Source organism: Dermochelys coriacea, chromosome 2, assembly GCF_009764565.3.
Source record: "Dermochelys coriacea isolate rDerCor1 chromosome 2, rDerCor1.pri.v4, whole genome shotgun sequence".
In the NCBI taxonomy this organism is placed as follows: Eukaryota; Metazoa; Chordata; order Testudines; family Dermochelyidae; genus Dermochelys; species Dermochelys coriacea.
In genome coordinates this window covers 49,428,884-49,456,097 of record NC_050069.1, presented here as the reverse complement: position 1 = coordinate 49,456,097, position 27,214 = coordinate 49,428,884, and the positions used below count along the sequence as shown (strand labels likewise).

Sequence of the window (27,214 nt, the reverse complement as noted above, 5' to 3'; positions counted from 1 at the left end):
TGAGGATTCGGTCTGTACTGAGCATGTGCCTTCCCCTCACAGAGAGAGAGAGAAAGTGGACTTTGCATGCTGTATCCTGGGGCTGCAGTGACTGTTTCGGGCCTCTGTGATGCTGGGCATCAAAGAGACTCTCTTGTGTTTTCAGTGCTGCACCCGCTGGTGCCCAAGCAGCAAGGAGGAAGAAGGTGCCTGCTTTAGAATGCAAAGGAGTGAAATGAGACATGCTGGAAGCAGTTGGAGACAGGTGGTGGTGGTGGGGGGGGGGGGGTTGGGAAGAGGTCTGGGGGCATACAGGTGTGGATGGGGGAGGATAGGAGCTTGGTTGGGGTGGTGTGGGGAAAAAGACAGGCTTTGGGTGGGAGGATGGGCAGAAGGCTAATCAGGAGAGCACACTCCCTCCCCTGCTCTAGAATCTGGAACGGACCTCATGAGTTCAAGTCTCTGCATTCCTCCATTAGCAAATAGTTGTGAAACCCACTGGCAGAGCGTTCACCCCTTCTTATGTCTTATCCAAATACTCAACCGATCATTCACTTTGTTAGCTCAAGTGGTAGAGTTCTGTGTTGTGGATCTAAAGTTTCAAATGTTGCTCACCCAAGTTGGGGGGGTCGATATATTTCCTGTGATGAATTTTTTTAAAACATGAAAACATTAGGCAACCACTAGAAAGCCTGTGCAGTTTTAATTTGGACCCTCCGGGCGTATTCGCTATGATTGGCTTTAATTATGTGATCACATACTATTTTTTCCACAGGACTTCTGCCTCATTCAACGTTTGTGGTGGTGTAGTGTGAGGCTGTTGGAGTCTGATATCACTTTTGAAGGTGGGGGGCTATGTACTCTTTGCGGTAATAAGGCCCACTAACTCAGCCTAAGGGGGAGAAGTCATTGAACCCAGGTGCAAGGGAGTGCTGGACACGATAAATGAAAAAACCAGGGAGAGGAATGCAAGTTAAAGGTTTAAAAGTTGAGGGGGACTGTAGTGGTGCAGGCGGCCCACTCCAGCAGGGGGTGGGGCAGAAGCAGCCAGGGAGGCTGTAGAAACCTGCAGCTAATTAGGGTGAGGCTTGTTAGGAGCCAGACAGGAGACAGCTGCTGGGACAGCCCAGATCTAAGGAGCTGCCCAACAGAGCAGAGGGGAGTCTCTCCCTGACAAGCAAAGGAGAAGGACTGGCTCCCTGGGATAGCACCTGAGATAGGGCAGGCTCAGGGGAGTGGAGGGTGATCTCTGGCCTGTTACCTGCTAGGCTGCAGGCCCGTCAGAAAGGGCCACAGGGAAGTGGCCCAGGGATGATAGGCAGACAAGGGGAGAGAAGGAGGGCAGAGAGGCTGGCGCTAGAGAGTCCCAGGGTTTGGACCCAGAGGAACAGGTGGGAAGGCCTAGGTTCCCTCCTTGCACTGCACCTGGCTGTGGAGGTGCATAGTCAATACAGACTGCAACTTGCCCCTGAAGTGAGGGGCTAGACCAGGGATCTCAAACTCAAATCACCAACAGGGCTACCTGAGGACTAGTACATTGGCCTGAGGGCCGCATCACTGACAGCCTGCTGCCTCTGGCCTTACCCCCACTTCACCCCTTCCAGGGAGAGGAACCCGGCAGACCTCTGGAACCTTCAGACTGGTGACCAGAATTCAGCGCCTTCTTTAGGGGGCAGTAAGTCCCACCACTTAGTGTGAGTGGGACTTAGGGCTGAAGTAAGTGGATGGTGTGAGACTTTCCTTCCCCAGGACCAAATGCTTCAACTGCCTGATTCTCAAAAACCAAAATCCTTTCTCTCACCTCATTAGATGCAAAAGGTCCCAGACAAATGTTAGTCATATTTTTTTTAGTACAATAGGCAGCATCTCAAACTAAACATATGATGCACTGAATTTTGTGTCAGAACCACGGTTTTTGTACTGGATGGGCATGATGCACAAAAGCAGAGGAGTATGGTGGGGAACATAATCAAATAGGTTAGATCGAAGGTCCCTCTAAGACACGTTTGAGCTTTTGTTAGTGCTTCTCCAGTTCTTTTATTCAATGGACCATTCTCAAAGCCCTTCACAATTCTGTTCTCTTCATTACCCATTTTTGCCTCTTCATCATTGTGCTTCTTCCAGCTCCTTCCTCCTCTCAAACAACCAGGTCATGAAAGGCTCATGCTTAATGCTTTCTTCCACACCACACCTTGAAATGTCCTTCCTGAACTGATGCATGTAAGGCTATTAGTTTCTTCCTTCCCCTCACTTTGAGAGGGCCATGGACATGTAAGCTACCATATGACAGAGCTGTGGGAAAATTAGTATTTACTCAGTTTTATAAATGTTTTATCTCTGATTGTTTCTCTTCCAGACTTCATATACTGTAGGTTTTCTTAGGCCTGTGTGCCCACATGCATCAGCTTGCGGGATCAGGGCAGAGGTAACATCTATGTCTGTCCATACAGCACCTAGCCAAATATTAAATGAGATTTCCCCACTATATTCTGAGAACAATGCATCATTCTGCAGAGCACAGTTTGAGAACTCTTGCTGTTCAATATATCTTTTTATAGAAATTACATTCTTCTACAGTTTACATCATATGTATCTAGTAGTTGACAACAGCTTTTTACTAAAGATATACAGTGGTAAGGTGACATTAAGTTTAATTTTAATAACAGCCACAGTAGAACAAGCTCCAGGTATTTTGTCCTGTGCTTTAGTCACATTTAATATAGTTTCTTCTTAATAGTTTAGTTCTTGTCATATAGAATTGAGCAGTTCCACAGCTTCTTTTTGAACCTAAAATTTAAAAAAAAAAGTGATGGTGAAGAAAACAATACTATTATTTGCAGGCTTTTCTATAGCACTTATGCCCATAGTATCCAAGTGCCTCACAATTCCCCTGTAAGACAAGTGTTATCTTGAAGATGTAGAAACCAGGGTATAGAAGTTCAGTGATTTACTCAGTATCATACTGGACCCTCATAGCACAACCATGAATGGAACTTCAACCTCTGCTGATTCCCAGCCTAGTCCCTTACCTGCAGTACTTCCTCTCTAAACATTCATTTACTATACACTAACTCTTTTCATTGTATTTAAGTCAAATGCACAATAGCAGAAACAATTAGCACTTGCTTATAGGAACTGCCATAATAAAACAGCACCAGGTGGATCTGTTATCCCATCACTGACAGTAACTAAGTCAGATGTTTCAGAGCCAACGAACAGCTAATGGGCAAGTTTGTGAGGTCAGCTGTGTTTCTAGGACTCAGGGCCTGCCAATTCAATATTTTAGTAACCCTGGCTATAAGAAGCTGGACTTACACTAGTAGTTGCTTGCAGCATATACATGGTCATGTGGCAATTTGTTGTGCACTGTGGAATAAACTGTGTTCACAACTTTTAACTTCTGAGTCTGACATTTCTCCCAGTCTCTTTTCACGCCCAAGTTAATGGTATCTAGTTTGCAAATTAATTCCAGTTCAGCAGTTTCTTGTTGGAGTCTGTTTTTGAAGCTTTTCTGTTGCAAAATTGCCACCTTTAAGTCTGTTACTGAGTGACCAGAGAGGTTGAAGTATTCTCCCACTGGTTTTTGAATGTTATGATTCCTGATATCAGATTTGTGTCCCTTTATTCTTAACTTGGGCTTGAATAGAGACTAGGAGTAGCTGGGTCATTACACAAATTGAATCTATTTCCCTATGTTAAGTATCTTCACACCTTCTTATCAATTGTCTGAAATGGGCCATCTTGATTATCACTACAAAAGTTTTTTTTCCTCCTGCTGATAATAGCTCATCTTAATTAATTAGCCTCTTAGAGTTGGTATGGCAACTTCCACCTTTTCATGTTCTCTGTATGTATATACATCTTCTTACTATATGTTTCATTCTATGTATCTGATGAAGTGAGCTGTAGCCCACGAAAGCTTATGCTCTAAGAAATTTGTTAGTCTCTAAGGTGCCACAAGTACTCCTGTTCTTTTTACTGAAATGTCAGTGCTTCCTCAGATGACATAGGGACAACAGGTCCTGAGTGCCGTGACTCAGGATAGAGACAAATAAGCTTATCTAGTCACAGTAGGCTCTCCCTGCAGATACCAAGCTAAGTGCTAAACAAGAGTCATTATATATCAGAGACAGAGAGCCTCCAATAGAAAAGGAAATTTGTTCTTTGCTTGTAAATTAGATTCCTGCAAGAAGGCTCCCTGTTCAAAATGCCCCACTTTTGGTTGTTCTGTGATGAATCCTGTTTGCAAAATTAAGTGAATGTAGCTTTACAGTTCTCGATAGCTGTGGGGAGTTTTTGGGCAGGAGGAGGGGAGTGCAGGAAGGATGTGTGTATTTTTAAAGACAAGTTTGCTAGATAAGACACTGCCTGGAGCCCTGAGGAGATAATCCTGTTATCAGAATTATCTTTAGCAGCTGAACATTCAACACTTTTATCTATACCTACTGGTAGTACATTCTCTGACAAACTCTTGAATCCTAGTGTCTCTTCAGCTCCAACAAAAACTTGGGTATTTACAATAGAACAGTAAGATTAGACAAGTTTTAATGCCATAAAATCTCTTTTTTTTCATTTTAATAGATTACTGGGTCAGAGAGGCAAAGATTCAGAGAAATGTGGTTATTAACGCATTATGATTCGTTGGTGCCTGAATGGGATCCAAAAGTAGTTCCAGAACTACAATTTAGTCAAATTATTTTTACAGATGTTCACCCACCAAAGTGCCATACATGTTGGTTTCCACATTTACAGTTCTTATATTATCTTTCCTACCTGTTTATCCTCCTCTGTATGTGCCGGATAATCCCTGATTTTTGTTAGCCACAAGAGGGCCATCTTTTTGTTTTTTAACTTCAAGTATGTCTTCCCCAAAAGCAGCAAGTTTTTGCTGTAGAAGTTTGGATCAACTATATAAAGTGACAGAAGAGGGAAAGATATTTTTGCCTCATTATATTGATTTTAGACAAAAAGCAATTGTGCACTGTTTGAGACATTCTTTCTCGCTTTAAATGAGAACTGTAGTGAGCATGGCATACAATCCAAACCACTATATATTGTGGTTTGCTGAAACATTTACACTTTCAAACTACTTAATGCAGTTCTATTTTTGGCTCAAAGAGGAGCGAACCGTTGACACTGGGAGAAATGTAAAGTTTTCACTTGCTGTGCTGGGCCCTGCGTATTCTGGTGCCCAACAGACCCAAATTCTCCAGCCATTTCAGTAAATTGTCATTGATATGGAAATTAATTTTGCCACCAGAATACAGGGAAAGAGGGAGTTTACAGCCAGCATCAGTGGCTCCTCTCCCTATGCCTCTATTGCTGCAATGCCATCCAGGTGGCCCTATCTCAAATTCAACATGTGCAAGGGCATAAAGGACTTGATAGCTAATTATAGTAACATTTTCTCCTCAGCTCCAAGAGCCATGTGTGTGAGTTGCACATAGGTAACACAGGTGCTGCTGAGGCCTGAGAAGGAGGGGAGAAAATTTTGACAGTATCAAAGAAAATACTGCTGGAAAAACGTATTTTTAGAAAAGGGAAACAAAAAAACCCTTCCCTCTGATGAAGTGGGTGTTAGCCCACAAAAGCTTATGCCCAAATAAATTTGTTAGCCCTGGTCAACACTGGGGGGGGGGATGTCCCAAGAACCCAAGGGGGTTAGGGTCCAAACCTGAGTCAAGCCAGGACTCAGGGTTCAAGCCAACCCTACTGCTTTGCTATGTGGATGCAGCCCCACTGGAATCATGGTTTGGGAGTCTGCCAACAGTATATTGCAATCCCATGGGCTCACTTTTTGTCCTCTGGACAGTCAAGTTTTCCCACAAAGGGCCAGAGTGGCCACATTTTGGGATGGTGCTAGAAAGGCTGGAAGATGGGCAGCTGGACTCTGGCTCACACAGGTTAGGACCCAGGGATCAACAATTCCTAGCCTGGGGTTATAAATCAGTATAGACACTCAAGCCCTAGGTTAACAAAGCCAAGGTCGGACACCGAGTTCTACTAACCCTGAGCTTACATTGCAGTGCAGACAGACCCCTGGAGAGGGGAGACAAGTTACAGGCTAACTGGCTAAAATGGCAGGTCAAACTATAGAGAAACAGAAGATAAAGCTCATCTTTTAAGCATTCTAACAGGCACCAACCGAATACAGGACAGAGTTTCCCTCAATTACTTAAAAACAACCAAATTCTCTTTATAGCCAGCACTTGGTATTTTCTTGCTAAAATAGTGCATCCACCATCACATTCTGCTGCCTGAACTAACTCTCTCACAGGCTTCTAATTCAGTACTTTATCTATAATCTATTTTAGGGGTTTCTGCTTCTGCCCATCACTGTAGTATTAATGTGTTCTACATAAGATAGCAATAGTGGAGTCCCTAGTGGTTCTGGTTTGCCTGTCTTTTGGGAGTAAAAAGTCTGTGTGGGATATTTTCATTTTTGTTTAAGAAGGTTGGCTGATTTTTCTCAGGAATATTTTTAATTTTTAGGGGGGGTATTTTAGTTAAATGGGGGTGTCAGTGTCCTGTCATGCTAGTGGTGGTGCAAAGACTTTTTCAAAGAAGCCCCAGATTAACTTAGATGCAGCTGGGCAAGCTACAATTCAGCAGCTGCTAATCAGGTTGTACTGGGTAAATCATTCCCTCTTGGGGCTCAGCCACTGTTTCTCCACTTCAGGTTGGGGTGGGGTGGGGGGATTAAAAAAGATTTCCTTTTGTTAGAAGACTGTCTTTGTTCCCGATTGTATTTCAACAGACCCTTAAGCAAGGAAAGGAAAAGTTTTCATTCAGCTTCTGGTAATTCAGCAATGCAATTCCTAATTCACTTCATGCACAAGTAGAGCTGGTCAAAAAAGAAGACTTTTTACAGATTCTTCTCCCCCCCAACCAGCTCTACTCATGAGTAAGAAAGAAAAATTGTCTGAACTGGTTCTTTGCTTTTTCAAATGTTACCCACTGGAAATACCATAAATAACTGGAAATATTGCATTGCTACAAGTGATATGCATACATTTCACTATATAGTGCATTTTTAGAAATAGTTCAATCAAACTGAAGGCTACTGAATAACTCTGCAATTGGTTAAAATCATCACATAATAATTCACCACAGCTCTGCTGCATGGGGGGGGGGGGAAGAGGAAAGAGCTTGCCATATAACTTAGGTCTAATGAGCTGAGTGGTGTGGCCAGGGACCCGGAACCTATGTTTCAACAGTACATATGCTACTACATGTTTAACCCCTGGGTATTTGCTTGCTTGTTTTGGATCACCAAGGGCAAGAGACTCATTCTACTACAAACAAACTATATAAAAATTACCTTCTTCAGCCTTGTGAAAGTAACTTAGGGCCTGGAAAAGATAAGGGTCTAAGTTAGTACTGCAATGTTGAATGACTTTAAATCCACAGAATCAGTTTATTCCTGAGAACACCCACCTGTACAAGAAGGCTGTTTTTTTTTAAATTGAGATACTGTTGGTTATCTACTGTCAACAGAACACAGAGACAAACAGCCTTATAATATATATTTAACTACCACAAAGTTGGACTGTAGCTAATGTAATGCCAATATTTAAAAAGGGCTCTAGAGGTGATCCTGGCAATTACAGACCAGTAAGTCTAATGTCAGTACCGGGCAAATTAGTTGAAACCATAGTAAAGAATAAAATTGTCAGACATGTAGAAGAACATAAATAGTTGCACAAAAGTCAACATGGTTTCTGTAAAGGGAAATCGTGTCTTACTAATCTTTTAGAGTTCTCTGAATGGGTAAACAACATGTGGACAAGGGGGATCCAGTGGACGTAGCATACTTAGATTTCCAGAAAGCCTTTGACAAGGTCCCTCGCCAAAGGCTCTTATGTAAATTAAGTTGTCATGGGGTAAGAGGGAAGATCCTTTCATGGACTGAGAACTGGTTAAAAGACAGGGAAGAAAGGGTAGGAATAAATGGTAAATTTTCAGAATGGAGAGGGATAACTAGTGGTGTTCCCCAAGGACCAGTCCTAGGACCAATCCTATTCAACTTATTCACAAATGATCTGGAGAAAGGGGTAAACAGTTAAGTGGCAAAGTTTGCAGATGATACTAAAATGCTCAAGATAGTTAAGACCAAAGCAGACTGTGAAGAACTTCAAAAAGATCTCAGAAAACTAAGTGATTGGGCAACAAAATAGCAAATGAAATTCAATGTGGATAAATGTAAAGTAATGCACATTGGAAAAAAATAACCCCAACTATACATATAATATGATGGGGGCTAATTTAGCTACAACTAATCAGGAGAAAGATCTTGTAATCATTGTGGATAGTTCTCTGAAGCCATCCACGCAGTGTGCAGTGGCAGTCAAAAAAGCAAACAGGATATTAGGAATCGTCAAAAATGGATCGAGAATAAGATGGAGAGTATCTTATTGCCCTTATATAAATCCATGGTACGCCCACATCTTGAATATTGCATATGGATGTGGTCCCTTCATCTCAAAAAAAAATATACCGGCATTAGAAAAGGTTCAGAAAAGGGCAACTAAAATGATAAGGGGTTTGGAACAGGTCCCATATGAGGAGTGATTAAAGAGGCTAGGACTTTTCAGCTTGGTAAAGAGGAGACTAAAAGGGAATATGACAGAGGTATATAAATCATGAGTGGTGTGAAGAAAGTGAATAAAGAAAAGTTATTTACTTGTTCCCATAATATAAGAACTAGAGGCCATCAAATGAAATTAATGAGTGGTAGGTTTAAAACAAACAAAAGGAAGTTCTTTTTCACACAGCGCACAGTCAACCTTTGGAACTCCTTGCCTAAGGAGGTTGTGAAGAGAACTGGGTTTAAAAGAGAACTGTATACATTCATGGAAGTTAAGTCCATTAATGGCTATTAGCCAGGATGGGTAAGGAATGGTGTCCCTAGCCTCTGTTGTCAGAGTGTGGAGATGAATGGCAGGAGAGAGATCTCTTAATCATTACCCGTTAGGTTCACTCACTCTGGGGCACCTGGCATTGGCCACTGTCAGTAGACAGGATACTGGGCTGGATGGACCTTTGGTCTGACCTAGTATGGCCGTTCTTAAGTTCTTATGACTGATCTCAGGACATCTGAAGAAATATATTCTAGATCAGGATGGGCAAACTTTTTGGCAGGAGCGCCACATCTGGGTGAGGAAATTATATGCAGGGCCATGAATGTAGGGCTGGGGCAAGGGGTTGGGGTGCAGGATGCAGGAAGAGGCTCAGAGCAAGGGGTTGGGGTGTAGGAGGGGTGCAGCAGGGGGCTCAGGACAGGGGTTGGGGTGCAGGAGGGGCTCTGGGTGCAGGCTCTGGCCTGGTGCCTCTTACCTCAAGTGGCTCTGGGGTGGCAGCAGCGTGCAGCGGTGCTAAGGCAGACTCCCTGCCTGCCCTGGCCCCGAGCCGCTCTCAGAAGAGGCCAGCATGTCCAGCAGTGGCTCCTGGGGGTGGGGTGGGGCAGGGCAGGCAGCTCTGCCGCACGTAGCCCTCAATTGCAGATACCACCCCGAAGCTCCCATTGGCCACTGTTCCCTGTTCCTGGCCAATGGGAGCTGTGGGGCACGGTGACTGCCACCCTCTCTCCCAGGGGCCGCAAGTACGTGGTGCCGCCCGCTTCCGGAAGCAGCATAGGGCCAGGGCAAACAGGGAGCCTGCCTTAGCCCCTCTGCACCACGGGGCTGGCAATCCCGTGGGCCGGATTGAAAAACCTGATGGGCCCTCCCCTGTCCTAGATGTATATTTGTTTTTAAAGTCACCACTCAGAATAATGCTTTTAAAAGTACCAAGCTGACAGCATTGAAGACCGAAGTCCTCCTTACACATACAACAGGATCAACACTGACAGTGACCATACAAGCTTCTCCACCCTATCACACTCTCGTGCTCCAACCCTAATGGTTTGAGAGTAATTCTGTCTACACATCCATTTATTCCTTGGTTTAGCACCTCACTACAACTTCTGTTGGCACTAGTTATTACTGTGTTAGACTGAACCATATCTCATTTAATAAACAGCCATCACGTACTAAGTATGTTTGATCATTGTTAATGACCTACAGGGAAAGTACTGTCTAAAAACTATTTTTGAAAAAGCTGTTAAGCATCCACAAAATGCTCTTTGTGCTGCTGTTGCAGAAATTTATTTTCAGCAATATGCTGACATCAGTGAGGGTGGGGCTGACACTGAAACATACTTAACACTCTATTCATTTTTAAAGCACTACAAAACCCAGTGCCTGGTTTTGCAGAATTCAGCAATACTATGAAATCCTGGTTAACATTTTGGATTTATTCTTCTGAGGAGTGAGATTTAGTGGCCACTTTATAAGCTTAATTTTCAGTTGCAAAAGCCTATTTGCTTTTTCAATTAAAACTCAAGCAACAAAAATTAGCTTTCTGCAAGGCTGCAAATATCTTGCAGCTGCTTTCCTAGTGCTTTTTTTTTGGGGGGGGGGGGGGGAGGAAGACATTATTTAGTAGAGGTTATGGCCAAAATTCTGCCTGTTCCAACAGAAAGCCTGAACACAACTGCAGGAACTTAGATTTGTTCACTAAGAGCAAGGCCTGATGGGATTTTCAAAACCGAGTTATTCAACTAAAAATGTAATACATTTTGTGTGATTTAATAGTTTTTGGGGATCCATAAGCTAACTCTGCCCAAAGTTGTATAGTTGAATAGAAAAAAAAAAAAAGCTAGCCACAGATACTTTCTGTTTGGATTAGGCTGAAAACAATTCTGCCACCACTATCCTAAATGTCATAAATGATCTGGAGGATGGTGTGGATTGCACTCTCAGCAAATTTGCGGATGATACTAAACTGGGAGGAGTGGTAGATACGCTGGAGGGGAGGGATAGGATACAGAAGGACCTAGACAAATTGGAGGATTGGGCCAAAAGAAATCTAATGAGGTTCAATAAGGATAAATGCAGGGTCCTGCACTTAGGATGGAAGAATCCAATGCACCGCTACAGACTAGGGACCGAATGGCTCGGCAGCAGTTCTGCGGAAAAGGACCTAGGGGTGACAGTGGACGAGAAGCTGGATATGAGTCAGCAGTGTGCCCTTGTTGCCAAGAAGGCCAATGGCATTTTGGGTTGTATAAGTAGGGGCATAGCGAGCAGATCGAGGGACGTGATCGTTCCCCTCTATTCGACACTGGTGAGGCCTCATCTGGAGTACTGTGTCCAGTTTTGGGCCCCACACTACAGGAAGGATGTGGATAAATTGGAAAGAGTACAACGAAGGGCAACAAAAATGATTAGGGGTCTAGAGCACATGACTTATGAGGAGAGGCTGAGGGAGCTGGGATTGTTTAGTCTGCAGAAGAGAAGAATGAGGGGGGATTTGATAGCTGCTTTCAACTACCTGAAAGGGGGTTTCAAAGAGGATGGCTCTAGACTGTTCTCAATGGTAGCAGATGACAGAACGAGGAGTAATGGTCTCAAGTTGCAATGGGGGAGGTTTAGATTGGATATTAGGAAAAACTTTTTCACTAAGAGGGTGGTGAAACACTGGAATGCGTTACCTAGGGAGGTGGTAGAATCTCCTTCCTTAGAGGTTTTTAAGGTCAGGCTTGACAAAGCCCTGGCTGGGATGATTTAACTGGGACTTGGTCCTGCTTTGAGCAGGGGGTTGGACTAGATGACCTTCTGGGGTCCCTTCCAACCCTGATATTCTATGATTCTATGATCCTAAGTAAAAGAGGGCTTGTCTATATGAATACTTAGTGCACAGCAAACTAGGGAGCAAATCTACCTTGTACCAGCCTGCCACATATTGTCTGTGTGGACACTATTGCTGTGTACGAAAAATTCCCTTTGATCTATCCCACTTTGAAATTGAAGTAGGCAACTTCTAGTGCAGGGCCGCATGCTCCACACAGACGCATAGTGCATCTCAGGCAAGTGTAAGGTATATTTATGTTCCAGCTTGTTGCACACTCTTTGTGTGGGCAAGCCCTTACACAGCAGGCAATGTGCTCTTGTACTTAAAAGCTCCTGGAGTTAGGAGAACTGTGATGTAGTCATGGTTATGACACAGACTTTCCGTGTGGCCTTAGGCAAGTCACAAACTCTCTGGACCTCAGTTTCTTCATACATAAAAAAAAACAAAAAACAAAAAACCACACACACGCTGGAGGGAAATAATACTGGTTCTGAGATCTTATTAAGACTGGCACCTTTACATGTGTATAATAAAATATAATATAAAAAACAAAAATCACATGACCGTGGAGGACAAAGATACCTCAAGTTCAATCTGGAGGAAAACTCAAGTAGTTTAAACAGTCATGAGGATGAAGGGGAAGTATTTGCTTATGAAAAATGACAAAATCAGAGGGAAGCATTTTATTTTCATAGAAGGAAATGAAAATGAAAATAAAAATACTAAGTATCAAGTCAAATAATATGTAGGTGTCTAGATATCATGATGGAGAGCTGCACTGGAACCTAGACAGACAATTATCTGTGGTTTGTCCTAATGGTAATGTGTCTCTGAGTATGCACCACTTTATGAGCTATGTGGAGGTTTGGGGGTTAAATTCTCAGCTGCCCCTTATGTGCATCTCTCATTAAATCATCCAAATTTGAGAGAAGGTGGTTCACTAGGTTAATGAACTAAGATAACTCCTTTTTACTGTATGTCATCAATGGAAAATAAATCGGAGGCTCTCACCGTAGTCTCTGCATATATTTCTTATGGACCTACTATCAAGCTTTCAGAGACCCACAGTCCAAAAGGATATTTGTTAGAAAATAATGTCATTAGTCACTTTGTGACTGTTCTAGGCAAGGCCTGACTTGAGAAGAAACGAATTAATGTTTGTTGTTTTCACATGGAATCTTGCATATTTCTAACAAGTCAACTTCATCAGCTCCAAATCTATATTTAATCCATCAGTACAATTTTGTATATGACTGCATCTGTATTGTTCAGCATTCTGAGCACTTCTGGGAGGTGAGCTTTATTAGTACAATTATTAGTAGTACACGTTAGTGCAGGGGTGGGCAAACTATGGCCTGCGGGCCAGATCTGGCCCCTTAGGGCTTTGAATCCGGCCTGTGAATTTGCCACCCCCATGCTGCCCCGGGAAGCAGCCGGGACCATGTTCCTGCAGCCCCTGGGGAAAGGGGGGCAGAGGACTCCGCGCGCTGCTCTTGCCATTGGCCGGGAACGGGGGAGGTACCCATAGGCGCGCAGAGCCCTCTGTGCCCTCTCCCCAGGGCCCGCAGGGACATGGTGCCGGCCGCTTCCCAGAGCAGCGGGGGGGGGGCTGGGGCCGGAGCAGGCAGGCAGGGAGCCTGCCCTGGCCTTGGTGCGTGCTGCTGTCACACCGGAGCCGCTCCAGGTAAGTGGCGCCCGGCCGGAGCCCACAGCCAGAACCCCTCCTGCACCCCAACTCCCTGCCTTGAGCCCCCTGCTGCACCCTTCCTGCACCCCAACCCCCTGCCCCAGGCCCCCGCTACACCCTGCACCCCAACCTCTTGCCCTGAGCCACCTCCCACACTCCTCACCACTGCCCTGAGACCCCTCCCACACTGTGCACCTCCTCCTGCACCCCAACCCCCTTCCTTGAGCCCCCCCCCACACTCCACACCCCAACCCGTTGCCCTAAAGCCCCTTCCTGCACACCGCAGCCCCTCCCACACCCCAACCCTACATTCATGGCCCTGCAAGCAATTTCCCTACCCCGATGTGGCCCTCAGGCCAAAAAGTTTTCCCACCCGTGTTAGTGGCTTCTTATTTTTGCTAAGAAAAGTCTATGGGGAACAAGTATTTGCATATAGTACCTCTTCATAGGTGGAGGTTGGTGGTGTTGCAAATAGCATTGCAGCTATTTTGCTTTGGTACCATGGCATTTCAGCAAATGAGTAACACCTGGAGCAAAGGCAAAAAGGTTTTATATATTTCACATGTCTCCTTTATTTTGAAGTTCATACTTTTTGGGAGTTGAAGAACCCTCAAGTGTCAAAGTTTGTCATCCTGCCAAGAACCCACAATTGTGAATAACTGCAATGATATTACTTGGTCTTTGAATGAGTAATTACAATAAGATACTTAAATTAAAAATAAATTGAAACAATTGATGCAGAAGACATAAGCACTCTGCTAAAGAAGTTTAGCACCTCCATTGCTGCTAATCGCTATTGCATAATAAAGATAAAAACCCAACTTTTAGCACAAAGTTTACAATATAGCCTATAGCTTGATTTTACTGAGAAAAATCAAGTAGTTAAAGCTATCACTCCATCTAGATCCAGCCTTATGATTTTTACTACAGTAATTTAACCATATACTGTATGCATGTGTGCATTTGAAAATTTTTGTAATAACCATATAAAACTGAATGTCAGCCTGACCTAAACATTAGCTTGCTCCTCTTGATTACTTAATTAAAAAAACCCCAAAACAATAGTACTCTTCAGAGCCTGCATGTTCTATAGCCATGAGTACAGGACTACGAGTCAAACTCCTGAATTCTAATCCCGGCTCCACCAGTTGATTAAGTCCGTTTCTTACCTCACTTTCCCCATTTGCAGAATGGAAATAGTCATTACTTGCCTATGGGGAAGCTGTAAAGATTAACATTTGTAAAGAGTTTTAAACATGTAAAGTGCAGCATACATAATATTGATAATGTTTGTAACACCATATTCCAGAAACACATCTGACACGATTAGCCTTGATTTGCTAAGAAAACAAATGTTTGAAATTCCTCATATGTACATGCAGCCTGATTTCTGGGGGAGGAGGAGGGAACAGGTGTGGTAAAGGTCTAGAAACTTATTTAAGCCTGAATGTTGGAAAGTAGACACCCAAATGGGGTACAGTAGCAAAGCTTTGGTAGAATGCTGTTGGCAAACATTTGTGATGCCAGTGCAGGATGAAACAGAAGGCGAGTGAGAGGAAGGAACTGATCCAATAATTTATTGAGATTTTTAATCCCAATGTGATAGGAATGTAGGGACTCCCAGTTCTCAGAACAAAAATGATACAACTTGGCAGTATTTCACTACCCAAGTAGTGACACACAATTCCCTCTCTTCTCAGCTTTTCCCTATAGTTTTCCTGGGTCAACTGAGTCGGACTCAGGGGGCTCAAGCTGGGCATTCCCTACCACTTCTAGATGTCTGAACGACAAGAGGCTGCCTCAGAGCTGGCCCGTAGGCTCCCGCAGAGTGCTGGGTGGCAACAGTTGCTGCCTCCGCTCCCAGAAAAATAAGTTCTCAGACTATTCCAGGAAGTCAGACTACTTTAGAGCTAGTGGTGCAGACAGGCTGTAACCTTAGGAAAGGCAAGCAGGGAAAGATCATAAAAAAAACTTAGGGTTGAAAGCCAGAGCTTGTTAGATTCCCAAGGGAGACCAGAAATAAGCCTTTGCAAGGAGCAATTGGTGGGATTGGCACTGATTCTACAAATCCCTTCTTATCCTCTTCACTTTCATCATCTTCTGTGGGTACGTCTACACAGAAAAATAAAAAAACAAATCCAAGACTCAGGAGCCTGGGTCAACTGACTCAGGTTTGTGGAGCTAATGCGGTGGGACTAAAAATAGCACAGTAGATGTTCCTGTTCAGGCTGGAGCCTGGACTCAGACACTGTAACAGGGGTGGATCTCAGATCCCAGGCTCCCACTCCAGCAGAAATGTCTATATTGGTATTTTTAGCTCAGTAGCATGAGCCTAAGTCAGCTGACCCAGGCTGTGACTCACTGTCGCTGGTGGTTTTTTTCACTGAAGACATACTATGGCATTCTAAAGATTTCTTGTAGAGTGCTGAAGTGGCTTTGGGCTCTGACAGATCTAGAAAAAGGAGGAGGAAGTGCTGCATCTGGACTCAAAACATGCCACAAGCTTTCAATACCCTGTGACAACATTTCAGAAAAAGCACTGAGACAATTGGAATGGGGAAAGGGAGCCCCCATGTGGCTATCTATACAGGTCACAGCTGGCCCAGATTTTTCTGGTAGAATGGATTTTTTCTGTCTCCTGTATTTCTCAGACTAGCTCTCTCTCTCTCTTTCTTTCTCTCTCCTTCACAGCTTCTCTCTCATATGCTTTCCTCTGACTGATGCATCTACTGTACACACACTCACTGACAGAGAAAAGATGCCAGATGTCCAGCCAAGGTGCGTCTGCACAACATGTGGTGTTTGTACTAAAGTTAAAGTCCCAGCTCTTCACCTCCCATTCATCAGTGATAGGCAGTGACAATCAGATTGATTCTCATTCCATCTACATTTTCAGACTCACATTAATGCTAAAATAAATAATAATTCAGAGAGTTCTTAAAAATGTAATAGCATATTTAGATAGCATGACAGTGTACGTTTTTTGTTTCAGAATATCAATCAGTCCTTTCTGCCCTCACACCAATCTTCGCAAGCACCTTAATTCATAGCATACATTTAAATTTTAAATTCTGTCTCTTTTGAAGTCAATAGCAAAAGGCACTATGAATTTGACACTCCCAACACCTCTGAGGCAGACACTCAGAAACACTCTATTAATAGTGTCCTCAATTTCTGGTGCCTGCTGTGAAAATAAACTGAAGTCTGCAACTTATTTTTCTGTATTCCAATGAACTAGAACTAAAACAAGGTCACTGAGCAGTTAGTTTCACCTTCTGAGTTGTATGAAAACTTGGATGGCTAGAGTCTTTCTAATAACTCAGGACAACTTTCAAAAGATTTTCATGAGTGGATTTCAAGTCACTTAGCTGCTCTACACATTTCTGCAAATCATTTAACGTTGCTCAAACATTTTATATTCCAACTACAAATAAAAGTGCTAGAGGCTTTTCTTTTTTCACAAGCTAACTCTGGTTTGAAGAAATTATCAGTCTTACCAAATGCCCATAAGGTGAATTGAGGTAGCATCTTTAGGATTCAGTTCAATGGCTTTCTAGCAAAAAAAAATATATATATATAAATAAATAAATAAATAAATAAATGAAAGGTCATTTCACCAGATCTGGCTTAAGAACACCAAAAAATGCACCCATAGTTGTCTCTTGCTGTTTCATCTGTGTGAAATGCAAACAACTGCAGGGAGTACAGTATTTGGTATTCACAATCTAATCTGAGCTCCTTATCTTTATGTCTAAAAAGCCTTTTTTCAAGTGTTTGATCATGTCAGTATGTTCAGGTTTTGATACAGCTTCTGACAGCAAGCAAAATCATGTGAAGCCTCAGCAGTCTTTATTGTGCTGTATTTTCTCCAATATTTGTCCTTCAGTAGCTACAATCTCCACTGAAAGAGCCCATGATGACTCAGCAGCCAAAGATGATATACTCACTTTGCAATAGCAAAGCTCAAGCCTATATATACACCCTACTAGTTTCAGAAGCTCATATAGGGTTCAACAGTCCTCACCTTCCATTTAGAGGTTTTTTATCTTACTGGAAAGCAAATGAAGAACACAATGCCCACAGCTACACAAAGATATTCTTTTCATGTGACCTGCATACTTGTCTACTAGCATTCAGGTAATGACCCACAGCAGCAGGGCATCTCAGGCACCCAGAGTTACAGGAAAGGTGGTGACACAACCCCTCACTGGTCTGGATTGCATCCCAGAACGTGACAGACACCACTGGGTGCCTTTGGAAGATGCACAGTAGGGCCCTGCTGCAACTTTTAGAAAGAAGTGGCGTACTAGCACATGCTTCTGACAGCAGCATACATAGTAACTGATTTGAGGGAGCAGGATACAGATAACTGGCAGAATACGCTACTTTGGGCGTGGAGATTTTACAACTATCTGAACAAAAGGAGTTCATCTTAGCCTGCTCCCTGCATACAGGTTGGCTTGGAAAGATGCTTCTTATGGCCTTACCTCTTCTCCTACCCCAAGTGCAACAAGCAGGTAAGACTAGCCTTAATTAACCAACTGAAAACATTCTCTGTGCCAAGGCTCTGATGTAATTTACTGCATGACTGTATTTTATCACCTATCATTGCATGTGCATATGAGCCACTGAGAAAGTTATTAAGGAGATGCAGGCAAAAGTGTTGTTGATTAAGTTTCAATTGCTGGGCTAATTTTGTCCTCATTTATCTATTTTTTTTAACCCACACTGACACTTCTGGTGCCTGAGGATCAGTTTGCAGGTTGCTGAAAAAACTGGTATGATTGGAAGATCAGACACAGAATTGCAATTGTCCACCCCAGAAAACAGCTGGTGACCCATCCTTCTGGGGGCTGTTACCCAGCATGTGAAAACCATTGTTTTAAAATGAAATATATTGATACTACCATACTAAAAAATGCTTATTTACAATACCTGGAAGTGTTCCTTGATAACATACGCATTTGCAATTTTAGTCTTGATTCCTTCATAATCTCCAACATCACTGATGCAGATTGCATACCACTAAATTCAAAACAAAACAGGTCATTAAAAGAATATTTAATAGCGTTAATTAAAATACAATTATTGTCACCAAGTGATCAGAACAATATTACTCAAATTTAAAAAGTATTTATTAAAGTGTTGATTAATTAGCACTATTAGTTGCTTATGAGAACTGTAATTATAATGGATAATTTTAATGGTGTGAAGAACATTCCCCCATCACAGCCGACCACAGTCATGAGAGGAGCCAGGGCCTCACTATCGCTAATTTGCATTGCAGCAACACTGATTGTACTTAGTTATTCCTCTCCTAACATCTGGGTCTGGGCTACTGAGGAGAGAAGAGGAACAGGAGAAGAAAAGGAGGGCATACCCAGGAACCCTTGGAACTTGCAGCAGAGTCACTACCATGGCACAGAGGCAACAGAATGGATCTGTGATGCACTTTCCAGGCTGATAAAGGGGGAAAAGTTCAGGCACCAAGACCTCTGACCAGTCATCTGCCTCTACGGTCCTGTAGACAGAACTAACCAACAGTCATTTTCTGCATACAAGAGTTTGATTTAATCTGCAAGAATCCAAGTGCTGGTCCTCTTAGAAAGCGGTCATCAAATTCTCCTGGGTCTCAACTAAAAAACTAACAAATTGTGCATTGAAGAAAGCAGCATACAAGTTTGCCAGATAACCTTATAGCTGTAAAGGTTACAGCAGAATCACAGTCACTCCTGTTTCTACTGACAGATGTCAGGATAGTGGATAGCAACATTTCAATTAAATTACTTTGACTGGCTCACCTTGTGTACTGCAAAATTTGACTCATTTTTCTCCAATGCCTTCTTTGCATATTCAAGAGCTTCGTAAACCAGTTGCTTTTTCTCCTCTGCAGTGGTGCTACTAAGCTGGGCTAGATCACGTGAAGCCCGTGCTAGACGCCATAGTATCTCCGCATCCTCACTAGTTATAAACATAACAAATATTAATTATTAAGACTTGTCTTGTCTACAAAGCAAGTGCAGGTCTAAAAATCAATCACTTACTACACTGCTCAGCTTAGGACTAAGGTAATATTGTGCTATGTGCAATTCTAAACCACATGCAACGAAAGGCCGAGATCTCAGTCACAAATACGAGATCTCAGTCACAGCAGATTTGCTGAAGAAACTTTGGCAACACTCTTTTGATCTGTGAAACAATAGTCCTATTGGCTCCATAGGAAGCAGCTTTTCTTTTTTTTAAATTGATGCAAAATTCACGTATACCACCATTAAGCTAAAGAGACAGGAAGGAAAATAAAGAAAGCAACATTTACTTCTGACCTAAATTATATATTTTCCAATATTCAGTTGGTTTCAGCAGTGAATGTAGTATTATATATCAACCATATCTATAGCTATAGGTTGTGTACTATAAGCACTTGCAAAAGTTCAAAATAAAAATGTTTCAGAGCTTCATTAAAAACTCTCAATGGAAAGACTGTGTCAAATAAAGGTCTCCTACCCTGTTAAGAGTCAAAACACTGCAGCCCTGGGCAAGTGAAACTGACTAAAACCAAGAGTGAAAACAACAAATACAAAGAATGAAAATTAAAGTTGGATTTTTTTTCATTTTTATTCTAAGGGCCTGGTACTTATATGGCTCCATGAGCTGCACATACAACCTTTAAAACCTGCTCACCTCAGAATAGCAGTATTTACCCTTCTTATAACTACTCAGATTCAACATATGCACTTTAATTACAGTAGTATGCACTTAACAGTTTAAGTAAACAAATATACAATCTGTACAATCATCTTTAAAACCTCACATAATCTGTTCCTTACTGGCCTTCCCTTTTTCTAACTCAGGCCATCCAAAATGTAGCTGTCAAGATTATCCTCCATTCTGACCACGTTACCCCACCTACCTGAGTATCTACTCTAGCTTCCCCTATTCTTTGTATCAGCTTTGCAATTAGATGCTATGCTTTCAAAAGCTTCCAAAAGTCCACTCTGCCTATGTCTTCTCTTATGCCTGACCAGCCATCCCCTTCTACTCTCTGCTGTCACCGTACACTTTATCTCAAACTGTTCTCCAGCTCCTTTACCCACAGTAGCCTTTGTGCTGTCTTTCATGCTGCCTCAAGTTCTTAGAACAGTCTCCTCACCTCCTTCATCCCATTCATCCCTTTCTTTAAAAAGATTCTTAAAAACCTGTTCCAGGAAGCATTCAAACTTAGTATCACTCATTACTTTGGATTGCTGTGTTGCATTGTACTGGCTGTGACTTTAGACTATACATTGCTTGAAGAGAACTCTATTATGTTAGACACCATGCACTTATTGTGAAGTGTCCTGTTCACTGGTGATACTATACAAATTATAGTGCACACTGATTATGTGATTCTTGTTCGCTTTCTAATTGTGCTCATTGTTGTGCATGTTCCTGACTTCTCTGAAGCCCTAGTTTTCCAAAGGTCTAAAGTCCCCCCACTCCAATACATAATATGATCTTTTTAAGAAATTAGAAAATTATATGGGAAAAAAACCTGTTTCAACTCCAGTGACAACTGGTCACTTCACACTTATTTCTGATGTTAATACTTACACACGTCAAAGAGGCCAAAAGCAAAGCAAGAGCGAATGTTACAGATCTGTTTTTTATTTAATATATATAAATAGTTATCTTAGTAACTGCTACCACAAGTCAACCTTCCGACGATACCCTAGTAGATAAATACCCAGAAGAAATATTTTAAACACACAAAAGGCACCTACCAGAAACCTTTGAAGTCATATTACATTATAATAAACATGGTAACCTTTCATACCTATTATTGTTCTTATTCAGCTACTCTCCAAATCTATCATTATTTCCCTACAATTGAACAATACTGCAGGCAGTAACAGACTCTTCCTAAGCATGCAACTTCACAACGAGCCTGCTCATTTAATAGTGGGTTCCTAGTTAACTTCAGTGAGCATTGGATACAATGGGAGCATGTGATAATATAAAAGGTGGGAAACAGCACTGATTGAAAATATAAGAAACAATTTATAAGAGAAGGAATAACATACAATAATTTAAGAACAAGACAGATGTCTTGTTCAGCTTATTCAACCAACTCTGATGCAACCTTCATAGTTTCCTGGAATGCCAGCCATATTCTGTGAAAAATCAAATTGGGACTATGTAAAAGTATAGGTGATATCTTTAATGAGAAAAAGATGTGTACCTTTTATTTTTGTAAATTTCTTAATCATTATCTAAAAACAGAATAGCAGAATCAGTGCCAGAATTCTGATTATGGAGTGTAATGATTCCCCTTATAGGTGTTACCAATAACTAAATAGGAAAAATCCTCTCTAGCACAGCAAAATGACAAATATTAGAAAGGCTTTATTAGTTACTTTCAATTTAAAGTGCTATGTCATCTGACTGCATATACCCAGATTTCTATTGTGCCATTGTTGTTCATTGCATTTTACAAAGATAACAGTATCAAACAGTTAGTTAAATACAATTTCTCTGTTTTGATACCCTGCCTAAAGTTTTCTATTTTGAACTCTAAGATTAAATAACAATTTATGAACGTTTCAAAAGTCAGTGAGACTGTGAGTAGAGAAGCCGAATTTAGAAATAGGAATGCTGGGTGTCAAAAAACAGTTTCTAACACATTGTCAAACAAATGATAGTTAAGTTGAGAGCCTCAATACAAAATGTTTTTCTGGCAAGGTATTAAATATGGCATTACTAATCTGTTTACTGGGGAGTTCTACTCTAGGTACTGACTTAGCATAGGACTAAGTGACTCAATCTCCAAGATGTTCCTGTAATTTTTATGCATTGTGCCTCCTCCTAAGAGAATTTTCAACTTCCTTATGACTTGGTGTTTCTCTGGGACCACTCCTTTCCCCTTTCTGATGGGGTGGAAACAACCCAGCTCCCAAGGTTCCTCCATAAAGCCCCTGGCGTACATCTAATCCACAAGAAAGAGATGGCTGGCCGGCCAGCCACCCCTTCCCCTGAAGGAGGGCATGCTAAAGAAAAACCTCAGAGGGTTCTCTGCTTTTTCCTTTAAACGGCCCTGTCCTAGCATGCACAATGTTGTTTTCTTTTTGTCCAACTAAAACATATGGGCAGGAGTAATACTCTGTATGGTCAAAAACCCCTTCCTTGGCAGAAGCGAAATAAAAGTAAGAAGAAAAGAGCTGGTGAGCAGTACAGTGAAAGGAGCAGGAATGCTCCTACAGAGTTGGGAGAATTTTTGCCTCAATACATGAAGTTTGGGCTCTTTCCCTGATTTAATAATACATAAATACTGGTTGTCTTCTCCCACTCCTCTTGCCTCCATTAGTGAATTCTAAGTGCTCCTCTCTCCCCCATTAGTGAAATCTTCCCCCCTGCTGCCCACCCCTTTTCTTTGCATGGCTCCTTTCTCCCTGTGGGCCACTTTGCACCACCTCCTTTCAGATCCCAGCCTCTCTGCTCCTCCCCCACCCCTTGCACAAAAGAACAGATGGTCCTACCACTCTACTTTCTTCTCTTACTGAAAAAGAGCAAAAGGTTCAACGGCTGCTCTGTTCCCTGAACTTCTGTTACAGGTGCTGGGATGTTTGAACCACTCACCACTCTGTTCTCTTCTTTCTTTCTCCCTCCCCTCCAGCAAAGGAGTTAGAACCTCCCAGAACTGACTCAGTCCACTCATGCTGGCAAAATTTCTATTTGTCTATGGCCAGCAGGTTATTCAAACCCTGTCTGTGTGTTTTGTACAGTAGCAAACACACTGTCAGCTCTGTAACACAGTGACCTCCCTCCCCCCACCCCTTCCAAGCCCAGAGAGACACCATTCAGTTGCTAGGGGGATTAGGATGAAGCAATACTACTGCTCTCTGTCCCACATCTCTACTAGGATACTTGCAAATTAGGGTCTGTATTTAACCTTCTAACATATACCAGGGAGAGCAGGAGGAGTGCCCACCAACTTCCTTATAAGAACATTATTCTCAGGGACCCTGTGCTAATGAAAAAGCCATCAGAGTGCTAACACTCTGGTGCCCAAACTGAGCCCGACTATGAATCCTTCTACACTGAAAGGGAAGAAAATTCAGGAGATTTTCTCTCTTACTGCAAAAAGGTACAAGCTGGGTGCTCAGTGCCATCATACTTACTGTATTAGTTAACATAAACTGATAAAGGAGCACTTCATAAATTTTAAGTCACAATAATGTGGGGATATTCAATATAGTTAAATACCTGTTTTTGTGCTGGGTCAGCAATTGATAGAGTTTTTCAGTTTCTCCACTCCCGTACAGGTAGTCTGCTTGCTCTATGATTTCCTCAACTTCAAAAGGGGTGGGGATGGTGGAAAAAGAAGACAAAAAGATTAATAAATATGATAGCCTACCAGATAAGCAACAATATATTTCAAAGTACAACAATACAACTTGCTGTTAGCCAAAGTACCCTGAAACACATACTATCAGTACAAAAAAAAAACCAGCACTAAAGATGGGGTCAAACAACTATTTCCTAAAAACTATCAAGTGTTTCCAATTTCAAATTGGCTACCTATATACTAACTTTTAGCAGCCATGGGATACAGAATTGTACCAGCTTTGTTTATTTTCAATGAACAACTTCTGGGAACAGAAACAACATTAATAAAATATTATTCTATGAAACTATAAAACAGCCCTTAGCAACAGACAGTGTTAGAAGTGTAACAGATCTTAGAATATTAGTCTGATGACCTCACAATGGCAGAACAAAACGTGTTTGGTTTAATTTCCGGTGATGAATAAGGACTTGTCTACAGTGCAATTAAAAACCCACGGCTGGCCTCGGTCAGCTGACTTGGGCTTACAGGGCTCAGGCCAAGGGTCAGCTTAATTGAAGTGTAGACATTTGGCTCAGGCTGGATCTTGAGCTCTGGAACCTGAACATCTACACCGCAATTAAACAGCCAGTTAGCCCAAGCCTCACAAGCCCGAATCAGTTGACCCAGGCTAGCCAAGGATGTCCAGTCACAGTGTAGCCATATCCTAAGTGATCGGAACATGGAGCATGTGGGAGGCCAGGGACTGAAATATAGCAAGACAAAGTGGATGAATGCAGTAAGGGTCACTTAATATCGGACTGATCCTTCAATGTATTATCTTCATAATTTGTTGCAGGGTGACTTATGTTTTCAGTCTTAAATCATTATTTTGTAAAAACCAGCAGCACATATAAATAATTCAAAAGTATTAAGATACGTCAGTGATATAATGCTTTTTAAAATATTGTAGGTTCTGGCAATCAGAGATAAGGACTCCACAGTTTAGTTAATCAAAGTACTACTGAAACATGCATGAAGCCACAGACAATGAAACTGGAGAAAATGTTATTAAATGAACCCAAACTGGCTTTTCAGTCCAGCTTGCCGCTTTATTGAAGTTTTGCTGAATTAAGCCCTTAGCAGTTGCACAAGCACCTGGTTTTTAAAACTAGAGTGTCATAAATTTTTGGTTTTAATACCACATTTTCCCCTCCACAGAGCTCTTCCAGGTTTACTTTGTAGGTTCCTAAATAGGCTTAGCACAGCCTGCATTCCCAGTAACGGCAAGTCCCCCATTCTATATAATAATAAATACCTAGCTCTTATATATGAAGATATAGATCTTGGTCTTGTCATCCTTATTGTTTAATCATCCCACATAATGACGTTAGTATTTTTGAAACAGGAACAAAAAGTGTCACAGGTTGGATTTAAGTAAAAAAGATAAATATGTTAAAAATGAATATACTTCCACATTTTCAACCTGGAAAGTTAGGAGCTGTACTATTCTCCAGGATTCTTTCCATATTTTGGCCACCAGAGCTGTTTAATTCAATTTTGCTCATAATATTAAGGAGTTTAATATTTAATAAATATCTTAAAAGGTGACAATTTTAATTTGTATTTTCTCTTCAACGGTGTTGCTATCCCAAATAATAAGTTTAACATTTTGCTTTTTCCCTATATTAATTCTGTATCATAACCTTCCAAAGTTTAAATTTCTGATAATGTAAATGGTGGGATAAGACTCATTCACATCACAGAATAATTATGCGAATAAAACATAGTTGTGTTCCACAAATTGATATATAAATATGATCGAAGGGTTCTACCATGATCATAAATAAAAGAAATGAAAGAATGTGAGTAGCTTGCCTAAGGTTCCTTTTCTTAATTAAAAACAAGGTGTTCCATCTGATAATTCTATTTTTGCCATATGTTTGTTATATTTTGATTTAATCATTTTTTTAAAAGAATGACCACATCCAACCATTGTTGGGTTTTTAAACTGTTGCTAGAAGGAAACTTCACCCTGTTCAAAGGCCTTCCCAGTATCTAGACTGCCTAGCTCTCTTCTTCTTAATTCTTCAATTATTCTTATTATTCTACTAAAGTCTTCCATGTGACTAAGCCTCTTCTGATCCAAATATACAAATTTAGGGCCTTTGATTCTACCAAAAAATTTGCATAGATGTGTAACTTTAAGATATGAATAATCTATTGAAGTTGATGAAAATACTCAAAATTAACCATTGTGTTTTACAGGATTAGCCATAATTACTTTCTCAATCCTTAAAACTGCAGTGTTTAGGAAAATTTTATAATCCTGTTTTAACATGAGGCGTGTGATCTACAAGAGTCAAGCCTTCACTGAATCTTGATTTGGTTTGAAAGACAGTCAGCCTGTACCTAAATTAAACTGTGGAGATTTTTCTTTTTCAATTTTGTAGCTGAATTCTTTCATAAATAAAGGGGTCATCTGGGTCTAGAACGCACAATATTTTGGTGCAAAACCACCAACTCCAGGTGCTTTCCTCAAGTGAAGATGTTATATAGCTTTGGAGACTTCGTTTCCCCCACTCCCACCCCAGCTCCAATTTATCTATGTAAATTGTAAATAGGTTTCTTAGCTACATGCTTTTATTTCTGTTATAGGTACCTGGAATTCAAATGGCCATAGCAATTGATAAAATAACGAAGTATCTTAATCTGGATCCATTATTAATTTCCCAGATTTATCCCATAGTTTGTATTTACAGCTTGAGTGCTGCTCTTAATGTATCCAGTAAAGCACTTTTCTGTTTTTACCTCCATTCATACATGTGCTTTATTAAATTAATTTTTTGGGCTTTTCAAAGGCTAATTGCCTATGTTCTTGTCTAGTGCTTAAATGTCCATTTCCTTATTTTCAATTTTTATGTGAATATTTTATTATTTGATGCATTGGTGTTTATCTCTTTGAAGAGTTTTGAATATTCAAATATATTTATATGTATAAATTATACAATTTTTCAATTTTTTTTTCTGGGAGAGAAAGGCTGTCAAGAGTCTACTCTGTCAAACCTCAGACCTAGCTATGAACTAAATTGTGTGGTGAGCATCCTCTCCAACATCTTTCATGGCAACAAGTATTCATTTAAGGAGACACTGTCAAAAACTTCAGGGCTTATTTTCATTCTTCCATTGTTTGCACTGCCCTTATTAGATGCTTAAAAATAACATTTCTTTTGTTTCTTCCTTGACCATTGGTAAATATTGTTTGTACTTTTTATTAATAAAGGAAGGCATAAGTTAACATAGCATATGATTACTGACTTTTGTTCAAGAGTTTTTATAGGGATATCAGCACATTTCTGTGAATAATTTGAGTTAAATTAGTTTCCCCTCTGATAGGAGAAGTCAGATTCTACAGTAGTAATAAAATATTTTACAGAGAATATTTAATAAAATAAAAATACACTTAAGTAACATAGAAATACTTACTTGGTATTAATAATGTACGCTTGTTTGTTTTTCAATCATGTATTAGTTTCTAAAACAGAATATCAAAGGAGGTAGGCCTTACAAAGCTA

The 27,214-nt window shown here is 41.2% G+C and overlaps 1 protein-coding gene across 3 annotated transcripts in view; it reads right to left on the bottom strand.

Annotated features, from left to right (window-relative positions):
• Positions 1-1,811: 1,811 nt before the first annotated feature.
• The window catches only part of RMDN1 (regulator of microtubule dynamics 1), a 30,472-nt gene continuing 5,069 nt past the window's right edge, over positions 1,812-27,214 (bottom strand). For 2 of the 3 annotated variants that reach the window (XM_038392981.2, XM_038392984.2), the window contains exons 3-10: positions 23,579-23,666; positions 19,141-19,300; positions 18,275-18,364; positions 16,837-16,892; positions 13,779-13,866; positions 7,301-7,331; positions 4,753-4,886; positions 1,812-2,766 (exon numbers count right to left, since the gene is read on the bottom strand). In XM_038392981.2, the coding sequence (XP_038248909.1) occupies positions 2,728-2,766; positions 4,753-4,886; positions 7,301-7,331; positions 13,779-13,866; positions 16,837-16,892; positions 18,275-18,364; positions 19,141-19,300; positions 23,579-23,666 (686 nt within the window). In that variant the 3' untranslated portion in view covers positions 1,812-2,727. The remainder of the gene's footprint in view (positions 2,767-4,752; positions 4,887-7,300; positions 7,332-13,778; positions 13,867-16,836; positions 16,893-18,274; positions 18,365-19,140; positions 19,301-23,578; positions 23,667-27,214) is intronic. The other variant, XM_043507647.1, reaches the window with a different exon arrangement.